The following is a 16,329-nucleotide window of genomic DNA, read 5'->3' as shown; positions in this document are numbered from 1 at the left end:
GTCCAAGGATACTTCAGCATGCAGACTGGAGGAGATAGGAATCAAACTGTTGACCTCCCAGTTAGTAGAGGACACACTCTACCCATGTCACTATGCTACTATAAACCACTGTGGCCAAAACCATTTTTATAATTACCTGTTGGGTGACTGTGTGATATGGTCAGTTTTGTATCTCTTTAATTGTGTGAAGGGGAATTGTCCGATAAAAATTTGCACATTTTTTATGTTTGTTTAAAGTGAAACATTTATCTTTTCTTCCACTGCTTGTAAATTAAACAATAACATAGAAAAATGGTAGATTTTTTTTTTCATTTCATAAATTAGGAATCACACAGTTGCCTTAAATAAAGCTTTAAAGATAACGGGTTTTTAAATTCTTTCCTTATTTTAATACTAAATTTTATTCAGGTCACACTGCTTCTGTCAGCCACGTTGAGCTCAATAGTGCCCTTTTAGAGGTCATATCAACACTGGCTCACATAACACAAATCCTAGCTAATCATTAACTGTGGCTTTCAAAAAGAACCCGCTCATTTCATTCACAGTAACAACACAGCATTTTCACTTCTTGATTTAAAAACCTTGCAACGCCCCAATAAATTACTTTTTAAAACTTTTAGTTCTGTTTTTGTGCAGCGTGTGTTTGGAAATCAGTGCTTTTCTCTCCTCAGTTCTTACTTCAGTGCTTAAACTAATATTTACTTTTGCAGCGTCTTTCCTCCTGCACTATGAAGGTTAATCAGTACATGCACTACTGTTTCTGAGCCCTCACTTCTTTTTGGTAAAAGGGATGAATGAGAGTCTAGTCATGGCTACAACTATCTGATTTTTGCCTTTCACTAATGCCCTAAGAGCTGTTGTGTCTGCCTGCTGCTGGATGTTCACACAGAGGGAGTAAAGTGCTCCAACGGAGTGATTCAGAGTGATGCTGCCTTCACTTTGTGCTGTATTTATCCAAATCACAATAAGGGCATTAACCTTTACAATGCTAATGACTGCAGAGATATCTGAAATTGACATTGCAGATGTGGAGCGCTTAAAAGCCAGGTGAACTTCTAAAGAAATAAAGGAGTGACCTATGTGTGGTTGTATCATCACTGGGCAACACACCCTTGAGCCTTTTATGACTTTTCTGAAACACAGTACACAGTAGCTTAGAGGGAAACCTAACAGTAACTCTTTTCTGCTCAAATCAAACATGATTTTATCAAAACCATTAATCAACCAGTTTTATATGAAGAAACACGTTTACTTGTCACTACGGACAACAGCTACTGCCTATCCCTTGCCTCGCAAAATAATAATTAAAAGCTGAATCACACTATTAATTCATTTTCTAACTAATTAATATTACTATACGTATCATTTGGAACTTTTCACTTGTTGTAAGAATAGGTGATTTGTTATCATCCTGGAATGTGAGACAAATGAAGTTTTTTTTTTTTAAATTGTTCATATCTGGACGCATAAGCTTCCATGATGTCCCTGAATGCAGCGCAGGCTTACAGGGAGTGGCCCATGCACCTGTCCGACCTGTTTGGGGGACATATGACGCCGGAGGAATTTCTCTGGCTGTCCCTGTCCTTTGTTAAACGGCTGTTTTTTTTTTTGTTGTTGTTTGTTTGTTTTTTTCTTGGCCACCCTCTTGTGTAAGACAAGAGGGCGAGAGGCAGAGGAGAGTGAGAGAGAGACAGACAGAAAGAAAGAAGAGAGATGTCGGAACCAGCCACCAACCCCGCTGCCACCTCGTTTTCAGCGCCAGTTATTACTTTACCTTTGGGACTGGCCGTATTGAGGACTTATTCCGGAGCTCTCATCTGTTTAGAAATAGTAAGTGTCGTTTTTTTTAATATATATATATATATATATATATATATATATATAAAAAGGGTGGTGGGGAAATGCACCTGATGATTTTAGTAGTACATGTATCAGTGACCTCAGTGTGTGCATAGTCACCGTCCTAATGAATAATTGATGAATTCTTGCTTGTAGGATTTTTTTTCTTTCTTTGTTTTGTTTTTTAATGTGAGGACTGCTCAGTGTCGTTGTCAACGCGACGCACTGTTCGTCACTGTGATTCCCTTAAGTCGGGGATTGGTTGCTGCCTGATGGCAACAAACTCAGCAAAAGCAAACGGGGAAAACGTCGCTTGAGAGACGTCGTCAGGACTGAATGATCTAAAGAGCTGTTTTGCAACACTGCTGGCCAGCAAAAGCCTGTGAGCGTTATCTCCTTGCAAACCATTTATGACTTTTAAAACTTTAATAAGTTAGCAGATAACTTACTGTTTGTGTCTGCAGTGCCAGCTGTCCATAACCCTGCAAAGTGACCTCTACTCTACCTTTACATTCGTCCTCTAATCTTATGGTGATTTTACTCTTTATCTACTGCAGCTGACGCCTCACTAAATGGGCCTCCGGGTGGAAACGCAGTCGGTCAAAATGTCACTAGAGTTAAAGGTGTTTGCCCTAAATTAAACCTGTCATTAACAACAGTGCATATTTCATATTTAAAATGAACCATTTCAGGTACAACAGTTTGACATACATCCTACTGCTGAGCAGGATCCATGTGCTCCAGGCAGCAACATTTGCATCCCGATAGCCTTCTTTAGAAGTTGCTATAGATTGGAAATAATGCATAAAAGGTTGCTTTTATAACGAAACTGGCTGTAACATCAAGGTGTAATTCAAATTAATATTTTAATATAATCAGTGGTGGCCAAAGTACTGACATTCTGTACTTAAGTAGAAGTACAAATACTTGTGTTAAAAACTACTCTGGTAAAAGTTGAAGTACTGGTTCAACTTCTGTACTCAAGTAAAAGTAAAAAAGTACAGGCTCTGAAATCTACTCAAAGTAAGAAAGTAAAAGTAGCTCCTTGGAGGAGGTTTCTACCTCTTTCTTACATCTTTCTCCATCTGAGTGAAGTTATCGCTCATTCTTTGCCCTCCCTTAAAATACAGCAGCTGTTCTTTTAGCTAGCAGACACACTGTGTGACAAACTGCGCACACTGTTTTTGTCCTTTACGTTTTCAGTCATTTATTTTCCTCACCGTTCCGGCGTGCAGCCTCTATGTAAAGTGCAACTTCCTCTAGCTCTTTCAGGTGTTACACCAAATTCTGCGACCCATCATATTCTGCGACCACAGGGGGCGATAGCGTACATCCCTCTGCATGTACGTGCTGAATGAGAGCTGAGCTGGGTGGCAGAAAATCTTATAAATCGTTTGAACCCCTTCCCAAAAAAGTGCTTGGAAACATTTATTTATCGTTTACCAATTTATTGAAGGATGGGTAGTAGTGGGTTTATGTATTTCAAACGATAGAATAAAAGCATTCAATGCAACGGTCCGTCCAGCTGTGTTCAATGTCAAATAAAAAAACGCATTTCCTTCGTCAATGCGAACGAAATAATATTCCGTAAGGTTTACAATCTCCTGTTTTGGTGCTTACGCAGTTTACGTAAATAGTCTCCTTCTCGCTCGTATTCAGCACGTAAACGCAGAGGGATGTACGCTATCGCCCCCTGTGGTCGCAGAATATGGTGTAACACCTGTTTCCGAGCGAGCGTTGCAGGAGCCTCTCCCTCTGCCGTGCCGGATGTTCCGACTTCCAAGAAAAAACCCGCTCGCAATCAGAAGCCGGCTCCCGCACTGACCGGAAATGCAAACGTTTCTCAGACGCATTAAACCTAAAGTAAGGAGCTTGTTTTGAAAATGTAGTGAGTAAAAGTAAAAAGTTGTCAGAAAAATAAATACTCAAGTAAAGTACAGATACCTGAAAAATCTACTTAAGTACAGTAACGAAGTACAAATACTTCGTTACTGTCCACCACTGAATATAATGTGCAGTTCTTTGGAATAATATTCCTTATGGCAACTGGCATAGGCTCCAGCCGCCGCAACCCTGAATTGGATAAGCGGAAGAAGATGGATGGCTGGATGGATGTTCCACTGACTCATTGTTTAGTATTTCAGCTACCTCTGCCCTCATCTTACCTCTTAAAAAACTAAACAAAACATGGTCTTAGAAATGTGCACGCTGTTATGTAAGCAGGCTCATTCAAAGTGCCCTTGCCAGTGCTGTGTTTGGGGGGAAATAAATAACTGCATCTGTCACCAATATGAGTGCTTGTGTATGTCACCAGTTTTTTGGTGGCCTTGTATGGATCCTGGTGGCTTCCTCCGCTGTGGCCGTGCCCCTGCTCCAGGGCTGGGTGATGTTTGTCTCTGTTACCACCTTCCTGTTCTCCTCTGCCTACCTCGCATTCCTCATCACTGGTTTGGCTGACCGCATCACTACTGACTGGAACTTCTTGGTAAGCTGTTGATAAATTAGTTTGTCAAGCTTCCTCTCTATCATCTATCCATCTATATATGCAAACATTTTCGTCCTAGGTTTTTTCTGGTTGGTCCCGTTTGAGGTTACCATAGCAGATCATCTGCCTCCCATCTCACCCTAACCCATAGCATACTCTTGATCATTAATAAAATGTGAATTGATGCATTTGAAATGCACCACGTTGCATATTAATTTTGAACTCCCTTCATAATGCCCTTAAATATTATTTACTGTTTACGAGGGTTTGGTGCAGGTTGAGCAATTCAGAATGAGTTTCTTTTTTTAAGTAAATTTTGGGAGGCAAAAAGAGAATCTAGAAAAGCAGCAAAATTGCATGTCATAAACCATTTTGAAATAACTGATAGTGATCTGGAACAACCAGTAAATGGAATAAGTTAAGTTTAAAAAAAAAAAAAAAAAAAGGTAAGCCAGTGGGGCTAAATTTAACCACTGGTTACTCTGTGTTTGTTGCATGAAAGCTGGAGATCTGTTTCAACAGATCCAGTGGATTGAGGTGTCTGCAGTGCATATCAGTGACTGCTGTCTTAAAGTTGGATCAGCTAGCCTGTTTAAACCATATACAGTGTAACCGCTGATCTAGGCTTTCTCTTTAGACAGCTGAAAGTAAAATAATTAGTTTTCATCAGTGTGACTACAGATAAATTGTCTAACATTTTATTCTTTTTATTTTTGTTGTGGCTACTATACAAGCTCTGTGAATTGTTCAAACCATTTAAATGTTCAGCATAGTACAGAACTTGGAAAAAGACACCAAACCTCATAGGCCTTTGAGTCACCTGCTGCAATGACAACAGGTGCCATGCAGTGCCATGTTCATCAATTTATCATTTGTTTACTCTTACTCTTGTAGGATTTATAGATCCCCTTGTTGGATTATACAGCACTTTATGTTATCTGCTGAGAGATAAGATAACTTCCTTATCTTAAAACCACTCAGTCGCTTTAACTGTCCAAAGTGAAACCATCAAGGTTTCAAGAAGATGCTACCCAGGACCGGAGCAAAGCATTGAGCACTCAAATTGAAGTAAAACATAAAAATCACAGTGAAGAAAAATAAACAAACAAACCAAAAAAAGCTTCATTTGTGCAGTAACTTTCATATAATGTTGAAATATAAGGGGAAAAACTATCAGCTGTGCCTTGTTCTTGTGTTGTCATTGTAGAGGACTCATGTCTGTGTCAAGTCTGGAGTCTCAGACGGAGCCACCCTCTCCTGAAGCTCTGGGCCCTGCCCCAAGAGCGGCTTGTGGGGTTGTTTGTTTTCATCCGAACAATGAATGACATGAGCTCACACTAAAACACAACAAAGACTCGCCTGTAGTCCCACTGAGTCACAGAGTCAGCAGCACAAACTCTCATTAACCTTCATTACTCTGCGGTCTCAACCTCTATTCCTCTATTCCTTCTCCCTCTGTGTCTTCCTTTCTTAAAGTCTGCCTTTCACTTTTCTTGTTTTTTTTTTTTTTGTTTTTTTTTTTACAGTGTCAGTTTAACTTGAAATTACTTTGTATGCAGTCTTGTATACTTGTCTTTGTTAACGTGGGAAAAGTTGATTCTCTGACAAATTTGAGGATTTTATATGTGAATTCCGAAGTGCAAGTGGCCACATTGACTAGAGCGTTATTTTGAAAAGTCACTTGCTAGTTGGTCTTTTATTTATTCCCACATACTGACATGATAACCTAAGTTATTCAACAATTTTACAAAAACCAAAACAAACCCCCAACAGTACTCATACCTGTAGTTGTTTACACCTCAAAGCTGAAAGTGCATAATGTGTTCTCTCTTCTTTTTCTCAGGATGTTTTTTACCATTTCATCGCTTTACTCTTCTACTTTGCTGCCTTTGTGTTGGAGGCAGCAACAACGGCAGCAAGTAAAAATGCTGTCATCGTTACTCAACCAGGTCAACCCCCATGCCTAACCACCCCTCTTGGCAACGTATTCACAGTCCTGAGTGGCAGGCGGTACGGTATTAACGTGGCAGCCACGGTGAGTACTGTATAACTTATCAAATTCAGTTCCTGGTATTGTAGGTGTTGTTGAAAGATGTTTTTTTTTTAATGTAATATTGCAATACAGTTGCACTAGTACCAGAAGGTTCATTCATTATACTCACCTCCCTGCTACTTTGGTTTTGGGCATAGACTGTACTTAAAAGATGGATATGGCTTCTGGGTCTAAAAACCTAAGTCAGTGGCTTTCTAATGGCCAGCAGGGGGCAGCTTCCCTGGTTTCACAATGATGCTGGGCTGTATAGAAGTCTGTGGGAAATGGCCCTTGGCTCCTTTGCTCTGTCACCTCAGTAAACAACATTTCCCTGATGAATTTATGGTCCGCATAAAGGTCAAAAAGCACGATAAAGATGCTAGCTTATGAGTATGCAGTATCTACTTGCATCTGGGTTCAAAACCTCAACACAACAACAGAGAAAATGCTCAGTTTGAGACGTTTTGGTACGTCTTCGCGAACCAATGATTGTTGTCATAGTGGCTACATCCATCTTTATACAGTCTGCGTTTGGCTTTAAAATTTTGCATACAGATCTTGATAATGTAAAAGCGTCTCCTCATGTTTTAATAAAGGAACAGAGTATCTGTTTTACCTTATCAGCTGGAACTGTCAGCCCATAATATTTTATAAATAAGAACAGCTGGTTCCTGCTGCCCCCGTTCACCCTAAACTCTTACATACGTCAGCCATAAACATGTGGGTTGAGAGACCCAGTTAAAAGGCCCATTTTGTGTTGTGAAAGTTGTTTTAAATTATCACACACCAGTTTCCAATAATACTATCACTTCCCCATTAACCAGTAAATCCAATAGAGAAAAGAATCCACTTACACAGTTTACATATTTCTGTTTCATCTAGGCCAAACTTACTTATCATTTGCTTTTTTCTTTTTTTTTTTCTTTTTTTTTCTGCTGCACAAATAGTTGATAACCCATTTCCTCTCTGTCACAGATACTCACGTGTATGGTGACGCTATGCTATGGCTGCAGTATGGTGATGGGCTTCAAGAGGTGGAGGAAGTAACTGGGAAAATGGACATGAACTAATTTTCCAACTGCTTCATATCTTCATCATGTAATAAAACACGAACCACAGCGCAAAGTCCTCCTTAGAGAGTTCAGCCAAGTGCACTCTGTTATTTCCTAATAGGACATTCTTGTCAGAAAGTGATCACTACATCAAAGGTACAGTGGGAAAAGTATAGATGACAAAAAGTCTCGGCCTCCGACAAAACATCTGGCACGACTTCTGGACACTAATGTTCCTACAGTAATTTGTTGTAAGATATTGAAATCACGACCTTTATGTAGCTTCTTGTGGGGCTTTTAAAGGTATTTTGAGGATAGGGTTAAAGAATGGTAGTTTATAGGCCTCGTTATCAGCATATGGATTTGATTTATTTGTTGCTAACCAAGAGTTTTGCAACTTTTAATGCTAATCATTCGGAATTGATATGGGATGATAAGGAATGCTGTGAGCGGATATATTGCACAGGATTTTGAGACTAGTAAGAGTCATTAAAATGATTAAAATGATGCTTGAGTTTTATTTTCCTTTCTATTATGTTAAGCATACAGATAATGTCCCAGTTTCTAAATCATAGCTCCACTGGAAGAAACATTTCCCATTTTCAGTTCCATTAAAAAGATTTGATTACTTTGATGGCACAATATGTTTCAGAGACCATAAATAGCAACCACATTATTCCCACTGTCTTTTACGTACCCTGGTGCTAAGGAGCTGTGAACTTTAATTTTAACGCTACTGTTATGATATGTTCAGGTGCCTTAAATGATGATCTGATGTTTGAATGTCTTCATATTTTTGATTTCATCAGTACACTGGCCACTGACTGTTTTTCAAACTATTGTAACCGACTGTACACTTTCTCTCATTATTGGTCATGTAAAACATTTATTACTGCTCTTCTGTAGCTGACATCAGTGACTTGCAAGTAAAGAAAATCAATAATTTAACCTTTTCATTAATTTAAAAAAAAATATTTTAAATAGTATGTTTTTAGTGTTTGACCTTCATACTTTAACTGTGTTGATACCTTATTAAACAGCTTGAATCAATCACTATCTTACTTGCTACTTGTTACAGCATACTTTTGTTTGTGTTAAGTAATTAAAATATTATTATTATTAATTGTTTTGACACCTGCTTGTTTGACATTTTAACACATTTAAGGACAACAGAAATAAATTCCTAAAGAAAAAACTTGTCTCTGCATCATTATTGCATACACTGTCACAGTCAACGGTGTATTTTTTATGTTGCAGCTAAGAGTTGCCAAAAATCAAAACATTTAAAATCCTAATTCATTACTTTATGGAAGCAAACACAGTATATCTACAGAGATGTGCAGGCTAACAATTGCAACCCAGGTTTTTTTTTTTTTTTTTTAATTCCTCTGCCCCCACCTCACCCCTCATTTTAATCCTCAAGTTAAAAATTTAAGCTGAGGAACCCAACTTAAGGGCCTCCAAACCTCTCTCCCAATGAGGGCACTACACGTTCAGAAATACACTATACTGTCAAAAGTATTTGCTCATCTGCCTTCACACACATATGAATTTGAGTGACATCCCATTCTTAATCCATAAGGTTTAATATGATGTCGGCCCACCCTTTGTGGCTATAACAGCTTCAACTTTTCTGCAAAGACTTTCCACATGGTTTATTAGTGTGTTTGTGGGAATTTTTGACCATTCCTCCAGAAGTGCATTTATGAAGTCAGCATTAAGTATTAAGAGTTCCTTTCAGTGGATCTAAGGGGCCAAGCCCAGTGCCTGAAAAACAACCCCACACTATAGTGCCCCCTCCACCAAACTTTACACTTGGCACAATGCAGTCAGACAAGTACCGTTCTCCTGGCAACCGCCAAACCCAGACTCAGCCGTCGGATTGCCAGATGGAGAAGCGTGATTCGCCACTCCAGAGAATACGTCTCCAATGCCCTGGAGTTCAGTGGCGGCGTGCTTTACACCATTGCATCTGACGCTTTGCATATATTTTAATACATCTGTTGAGGTTCTGGCTTCATCTTTTGCATCTGTATAGTTTAATTTTCTCTGACTGGTACTCGCTCAGTCTAAAAACAAGGTGCTGCAGGTACATATATATCTGAGGTTTTATCGTGCTTCCAACCTACATTATAGCAAAAAATTAACTTTTTCTTTAAAATGCTAATCAGTGGAGTTTATTATAATATGCATACTGGCACATTTTCTATTTACTGAGTTTCAGAATATTATATTAGCAGGTACACTTACCTTAAATACAAGTGTACTGTACGTTCATGAAGAAGAAAGTAAACCCTCTTTCAGTTCTTAGGTTTTACATATCAGGACTACATACAAAGTCAGCAGGTCCTTAGCAGGTCTTAACATTTAGTAAATACAACCTCAGATGAACAACACATGACATATTACATATTATTTAACAGAAACTAAGCTAGAATGCAGAAGCATTGTGTGAAAAACTAAGCACACCGCATGATTCAATAGCGTGTGGAACCACCTTTCACCTAACCGTTTTCTTTACTGGGGTGCTTTAGTTCACTGAGGTTTGCAGGCACAGCTCATTGTCTTGTTGCATGAACCAGTTTTGACCAAGCTTTAGCTTTTGCTCATAGAGCCTCACATTTGGTTCAAGAATGCTTTGGTATACAGAGGAGTTTGTGGTCCAGGTGGCCAGCTCCTGTGGCTGCAAAACAAGCCCAAATCATCACCACTCCACCACCATCCTGACAGTTGGTATGAGGTGTTTGTGCTGATATGCTGTGTTTGATTTTCACTGAACATGGAGCTCTGTATTATGGCCAAATATCTCCACTTTGGTCTTATCTATCCAAAGGACATGGTCTAAGTCTCATAGTCTGTTCAGATGCAGCTTTGCCAAATTAAGTCATGCTGTCATATTGATAATTAGTTAATCAAGCCAAAATCATTCTGCATTTGGGCTTATTTTTTTAATCTTTTAATAAATAATGATACAGTGTAGTATGTAATGTGTTTTTGTTCCTCAGAGGATTTCACTGTTAATCTACTATGAAGTATGCATCTATGCAGCATTCCAAGTTCTCTTTGTGTCAAAATGTAGCAGCCTGTGTATGCACATATTTAACATTTCAGGATCTATTCAAGATAAAACATTAGTGCTAGTAAAACTGCAACTGTCATTTTGCATGAAAATACAGCATTCCATATATTCCGGTCCTTGCAGTGATTTTTGTGTTGTGATTTTTATTTTGGCCACTAGATGTCGTCATTTATTAATAACTGCTCCGATTTGTTGCATCGGTTTCCCATATTATCGCAGTACGTGTTGTATCTAAATGACAAAATGTTTGCACTGACACAAAAAGTTGATGGAGTTTTGAAATAGTTTTGCTTTTATCAATGCAGTCTCAACATTTTCGAAGTCAGACAAAATTTATAGGGAATAAAACATTTGTAAAACAAGTTTCTGATATTTTTTGATATCGTGTTCACCTGTTGTTTCTCAGCTGTTTTTAACAAAAACAAACAAAACGACGCATAAAGACACGCTAAGTCAGTCGCGTACGTGCTACTTCACCTGCACATCTGCAGCTGGCTAAACCGGATGTAACAAAGGATTCCTTCATAATAAAAAAAAAGAACAAGACGAGCCAAGACTTTTACCTTGAGCTACAAGCTGACTGTGGTTTTCAGCGTTAGGTTTCGTTCACTTGGTTATGTGTGACTATTACAGGTACAATTATAACGCTGAACGAGCTCTCCGGTGTAACCTTAAAGCCTTCGAGCAACTTGTTGTTTTATTTTGATGAACAGGCGAACGGAAGTACTTGTTTTCATTATTCCGGGAGGCTTGACGGTCCGCTTTCTTCTCTCCCTCAGTGTTTGTTGGGAAGACAGTAAGAGGGCAACGGGTGGGTGTCGGTGTTAACCTACCTGTCAAGCTGCGGAATAACGTTACCAGCCGAACATCGTGGATTATGCGCGTTTCGAGTAGCAGACCTCTAAACGGTATCTTCGCGCGTCAGGCATGGATGTGAGCGGGGCGGCGTGGAGGGAAGAGGGGGATTTAAATTTATCCTTCGGTCCCGACCGCTTCTTCTGATTTGAAGTATTTACGGTGCACCACAGCAGCACAATCGGGCGGTGTTTGACCGCGATAAAAGTTATTATTCGTGCATTTTAGAGCAGTAAACATTATTTCTCTTGGGTCTGCTTTTTTCTCTTGTTTAAGACGTAGTTGTAGGCGTTTAGGAGTTTGTGTTTTTCCTGGACAGCGGAGGTAGTGAAGTGAAAACGGCTCTCGGAGTCGGGACTGACCCCTGGAGTTGGTCCTGAAAATGGAGGCTGTTATCGAGAAGGAATGCAGCGCGCTCGGAGGACTCTTCCAAACTGTTATCGCAGACATGAAAGTAAGCCTTATAAACTTTAACATTAAAAAAATAACTGACTAGTTAACTCCCCAAACAGCAGTCTAGTAACTGATAAGCGAGACCCACAGTTAGTTAGCGAAGTTAGAGACAGGCTTTTGAACTCAGCTGAGATTCAGCCCTAACCCTCTGTATGCATTTATAAAAACAGAACAATGATATCAGAGTATGTGGTTGTAATGGAAAGTGCCCTGCCCTTGTTTTTGTTTTGTGGTAGGTATTTTATGTTTCAGTGCACTGTGTTTGCTCCATGCGTTATCATTTTGTTGAAGGCTTATTCTTTGCTCCACTTTGAAGCATGCAGCGTCCAACATTAAAGGCTAACTGGGGCAATCGTCAGTCACAAAACTAGGGCGTCTTATTTTGATGTTATTTTTGACAGAGCTTGGCTGATGAGACAATTAGCTGATTCCCCAGCTGTTGTGCTTGCCTTAAGGAATGCCGAAGGTGGGGGGCTTTGCTGTCAGTGTAGAAACCTACCCACAGGGTCTGAAGGTTTTGACATGTGTAGGTCAAATGGCCTTCCTACTGGAGTCAAAAAGTTTGTTATGAGACATTCTGCACGTCTCAGCGTCTCATGCCTCACTCCCGCTTCCACCTGAATGTATTTGTCACTGTCAGGCCAATCTGCTGCCAGGGAATATCAGTAAAGGTGTGCAAATGCACACACTAATCTAAACATATAAGATTCAAATGCCTTTTGTGTTTTATGGCACGGCAGATGAAGATGTGACTGCTTACTTTGACCTTTCACAGTATGTAAGGCTAATCTGTTGAGGAGTTGTGAAATGATAGGGCAAACGCAGAGAAAGACCATTAATCATGGTGATGCCTGGAGAGAGGAGATGGGAGCAGAGGGGCAGAGGCTGAAAGGATCAGAGGTGTTGGTACAGAAACTGCATTACTCAAAGAATGATAGAGGGAAAAGTGCTCCTGTTAGTAGAGGGTTGAGTTGGTGTTTGGGTGTAAAGCTTGACAGCATAACATAACATTCCTCAGGCCTCTGACAGTAGTAACACACTAACAACAAACATGTGCTCATGCTATAGCCATCATTTTATCTTGTGCTGCCTTACTACCTCCTCTTGACTACGCATTAGGCCACTTGGTCTCTGTAATGGTTTTGATAAAAGACTCTTCAGCTATTTTCAGCCCAGGACCTGAATCAGGAAACATTTAGCGCCCCATCGGGTACCAGGCTCATTATACCATAGTATTACTGCTAAAAGAAGCCTCTGACCCATTTTGAAATTTAACACACGCATTACATCACCGTGCCAGTTCCTGTTTTTCAGTTAAATATTTAGGTACAAAAAATATTAAACAAAACAGGAGTGATATGACAGCCGGATTCTTGGGAAAGCCACTGTTTTTCATTGGCATACTTGATTCATTTTTAGCTTGAATTTCCAGAAACCCTCAGGTCTTCTGGTGACAAGGTGGAAAAACATGTTTTGTTTTACTTTTTTTTTTTTTTTGGGTTGCATGCATGGGAAAGCCAAGCTTGGCTACAGCAGGGTTAAACACAGCTGGTTAGTTGTGTTTAGCCCTGCAGGTGAGGTGAGGCATCAGCATGGCTTCCTTTGGATTAATTCTCTGTAATTGGGAAAAGTGAAATCTGATCTTGTGATGAGATTGTGACAGTCAGACATGATTTTGTCTTTTTTTTTTTTTTTTTTCCTTCCACAGAGCAGCTACCCCATTTGGGAGGATTTTATCAGCAAAGCAGGCAAACTGCAGTCACAGCTCAGGTGAGAGTGTGTTTGTGTGCACGTATAACACGTTTGTATGTTTTTATGTGTTTTACTCATAAAGGTAGGTATTGCATAACATTAAAGATGGGGGCATTATCATTTTGGAAGAGACTAGTCCCATCAGGTTATAAATGTTTCATCATAGGCTAAAGATGATGACTTGCACAACTTTGTTTTTCTGTGACCCTTTCCTCCAAATGGACAAGAGGCCCCAAACCAGCAAAATGCCTCCAGCAGTATAGCAGAACTGCTGGATCCCTTCACTATAGTGGTTTAAGGGTTTGGTTCTTTTTCCTCTAATGTATCATCTGTCTGTGTTATCCTCTGAAGCTTTCATTTCACTGGAAAGTGAATTTTTCTCAAATTAATGTCGGGTTTAACAGTTGCAGCTTTTTCATCTGTTTTTCATGTCAGAGAAATAACGTCACCAGCAGTTTTATCTCAGTTAACCCAACTTCTTATATTCACATAACAGTGCTGGTTGGAAAAGCAGATGGAGCCGCATTTAATTCTGTTGATTAATTGAAAATTCTGTGAAGATTTGCGCAATATTTGAAAGAAACTGAGATTGCATTTAAACACAAACGTGAAAATTCTAATAAACGTACAATGATTCATGGCCAGGGAAATGCTTCACGGATCATCATGGTGGTGTTTATCAAATGAATAAAAGGGAAGTGAATGGCAGTCTCTCAAAAGGCAAATCACAGGGTTTTTTTTTTTTTACTGAAATCACACATTGTTCATTCTATTAATAATGATATTTCACGCACACTGATGGTACTGTGAAATGAATACATAATTCCTTCGTCACTTACACAGTTGATGATTCACTTGCATAATAATAGTATTGTTATTGTGAGTTTGGATTGTGATAGTATCGTGAGTTGCACCCCAGTTACTATTATATAGCTTCTCTGGTACCTCCTGTGGACCCCCTTTTACACTAAAGGTGTAAATTCTGGCCTTTATGCTAGATGTCAGTACCAGTTCCATTCACAACAAGTCTCATAAAATGTCTCACACAAACATCTCATCCCTTAGTGATACTGTCCAGGGGTCTTTGCATGTCCCTGTCACTAATTTTGCCTTCTTTAGGCCTAATTTAATTTATCTTTCTTATTCTGTAAATGTACACGCCTTTTGCCGTTATTATTCCAAGTCATCCTCAAACAATGAATGCCAGTCCCACCGACCTCTCCTAGTTGTTTTTAAGTGGCCACGTGTCAGCAGACCAATAACTTATGACAGCTGAAATAAAAGCTTATTGTCCATTGGGTACTGTAAATACAGGTGTCCTGTGGTTTAAATTATTCTTTGATTAACAGTGCATGGCATTTTTCTTGCCGTTTAAGTGTCCACGTGTCCTCAGACAGACTAACAGTGACAGGTGTATAAAAGCTCAGTGACAACAATTCTTTCCCAGAAGAACTCTGTGTCCTGTTCATCCATTTTCTCACTATTAAGGCTGATTAATGGTGATATGTTATTCAAGTGTCTCCATCATTCAGGGGTTAAATATGTGACCCTAGCATGCTAAAGCTCAGGGGAGTATTTGTGACCTCTTTGCTAATGATTGGTTCTTTGGCAGCAGAATGTTTGTGTGTCTGGGTCTCAGGGCAATGGCAAAAGTACAAATCTGATGGTTTTCACCGGGGGAAAAAAGGTGACTTGAGTTTACACTATGATCTTTTTATTTAGTCCCAGTAGGCTAGTGGTAGCTGGATGATTGTGTTTGCCTTTTTTGTAGTAAGTAATGTATGGTCATTGTTTCACTCTGACAGTTCTATTAGGATAAACCAGTTGATGCTCTCAGAAAACATCAATTCGTCCTTCACAGGATGAGACTTTTAGACTTACTGTTCCCTCATTAAGCTTGGTCTACACCCTGCTCCAGGCAGCAGTGGTTGCGGCATATGGCTGCCTATAACGATGCCCTTGCCGCTGGATCACTAATAAGTGTGGGATTGCTCATGGTGACCTACAAATAAGACTTGTTCTGTTGGCTTTAAAGCCTCTCTCCAGCCATTACAAATGCCAAAATAGCCCCTATGACTATATCACAACTCCCAACCCACAGTCCTCTGTAATCTGTTTGGGGAGTGGACTACATAGAGGGGTGCGCATACACGCTAACACATACATGAGTACAACACAAACACACCCACCTTCCCTCCTCGGCCTGGATAAGTGACTAGCCAGCAGTGTTAGCGGCATATGTCTGTATGTGTAATGATGCCCTAAGGCTGACTACTCTGTAATTTAGCCCCTCTGCTACCCCACTCACAAAGCAACTAGGAAATCAACCAATTACAGTGTTGGGGTAGTTCTGTCATATTCTTTTTCCTTGGTTCAAAAATTGTGTTTTTTTTTTTTTTTGTTTTTTTTTCCTGCTTTTTGTGGTTTTAAGGAGCCACTACACACGTGCACAGACAGACACACATAAATATGTACACATGTGCTTGCGTATAGAACAGAGCTTTGAAGAAAGAAGGCAGGGTGGAACATAGGCTAACTGATTTCTAATGACAGTCTTCTTTTAACTTGTCAGTGTTTGGTCTCTTTGGCGTACCGAGGTTGCTGCAGCTGTGTCAAAGCTGGGCTTTGAGACGGTCCTCCACTATTCTACTATAAAGTTAATTTTAGATCTATTGCTGTATGTTTTTAAAACTTGTTTGGGCTCAAGATTAAGCACTAAGATATGTATACATTAGATAAAAATGGCTCATTTATTGATAAAGCGTTGAGTTAAACACAACCT

General features: G+C 39.6%; 2 protein-coding genes across 10 annotated transcripts in view; both read left to right on the top strand.

Moving 5' to 3' along the window:
* Nucleotides 1-1,540: 1,540 nt before the first annotated feature.
* Nucleotides 1,541-8,567, top strand: mal2 (mal, T cell differentiation protein 2). Its single transcript, XM_030749923.1, has 4 exons — nt 1,541-1,830; nt 4,154-4,324; nt 6,168-6,359; nt 7,332-8,567. The coding sequence occupies exons 1-4, from the start codon at nt 1,714-1,716 to the stop codon at nt 7,401-7,403; spliced, it is 552 nt and encodes a 183-aa protein (XP_030605783.1). The 5' UTR covers nt 1,541-1,713; the 3' UTR covers nt 7,404-8,567.
* A 2,674-nt stretch (nt 8,568-11,241) lies between these two features.
* The window catches only part of LOC115794171 (protein MTSS 1-like), a 51,764-nt gene continuing 46,676 nt past the window's right edge, over nt 11,242-16,329 (top strand). For 8 of the 9 annotated variants that reach the window (XM_030749507.1, XM_030749501.1, XM_030749504.1 and 5 more), the window contains exons 1-3: nt 11,242-11,495; nt 11,619-11,796; nt 13,504-13,565. In XM_030749507.1, the coding sequence (XP_030605367.1) occupies nt 11,725-11,796; nt 13,504-13,565 (134 nt within the window). In that variant the 5' untranslated portion in view covers nt 11,242-11,495; nt 11,619-11,724. The other variant, XM_030749499.1, reaches the window with a different exon arrangement.

The sequence above is a fragment of the Archocentrus centrarchus genome, chromosome 16, assembly GCF_007364275.1.
Source record: "Archocentrus centrarchus isolate MPI-CPG fArcCen1 chromosome 16, fArcCen1, whole genome shotgun sequence".
Lineage (NCBI taxonomy): Eukaryota > Metazoa > Chordata > Actinopteri > Cichliformes > Cichlidae > Archocentrus > Archocentrus centrarchus.
This window is presented reverse-complemented; position numbering and strand designations above follow the sequence as displayed.

Coding starts and splice junctions, on each gene's coding strand:
- mal2 (XM_030749923.1), top strand. CDS start 1,714: ATGTCGGAACCAGCCACCAACCCCGCTGCCACCTCGTTTTCAGCGCCA. Junction 4,325..6,167: donor CTACTGACTGGAACTTCTTG/GTAAGCTGTTGA, acceptor TCTTTTTCTCAG/GATGTTTTTTACCATTTCAT. Junction 6,360..7,331: donor GTATTAACGTGGCAGCCACG/GTGAGTACTGTA, acceptor TCTCTGTCACAG/ATACTCACGTGTATGGTGAC.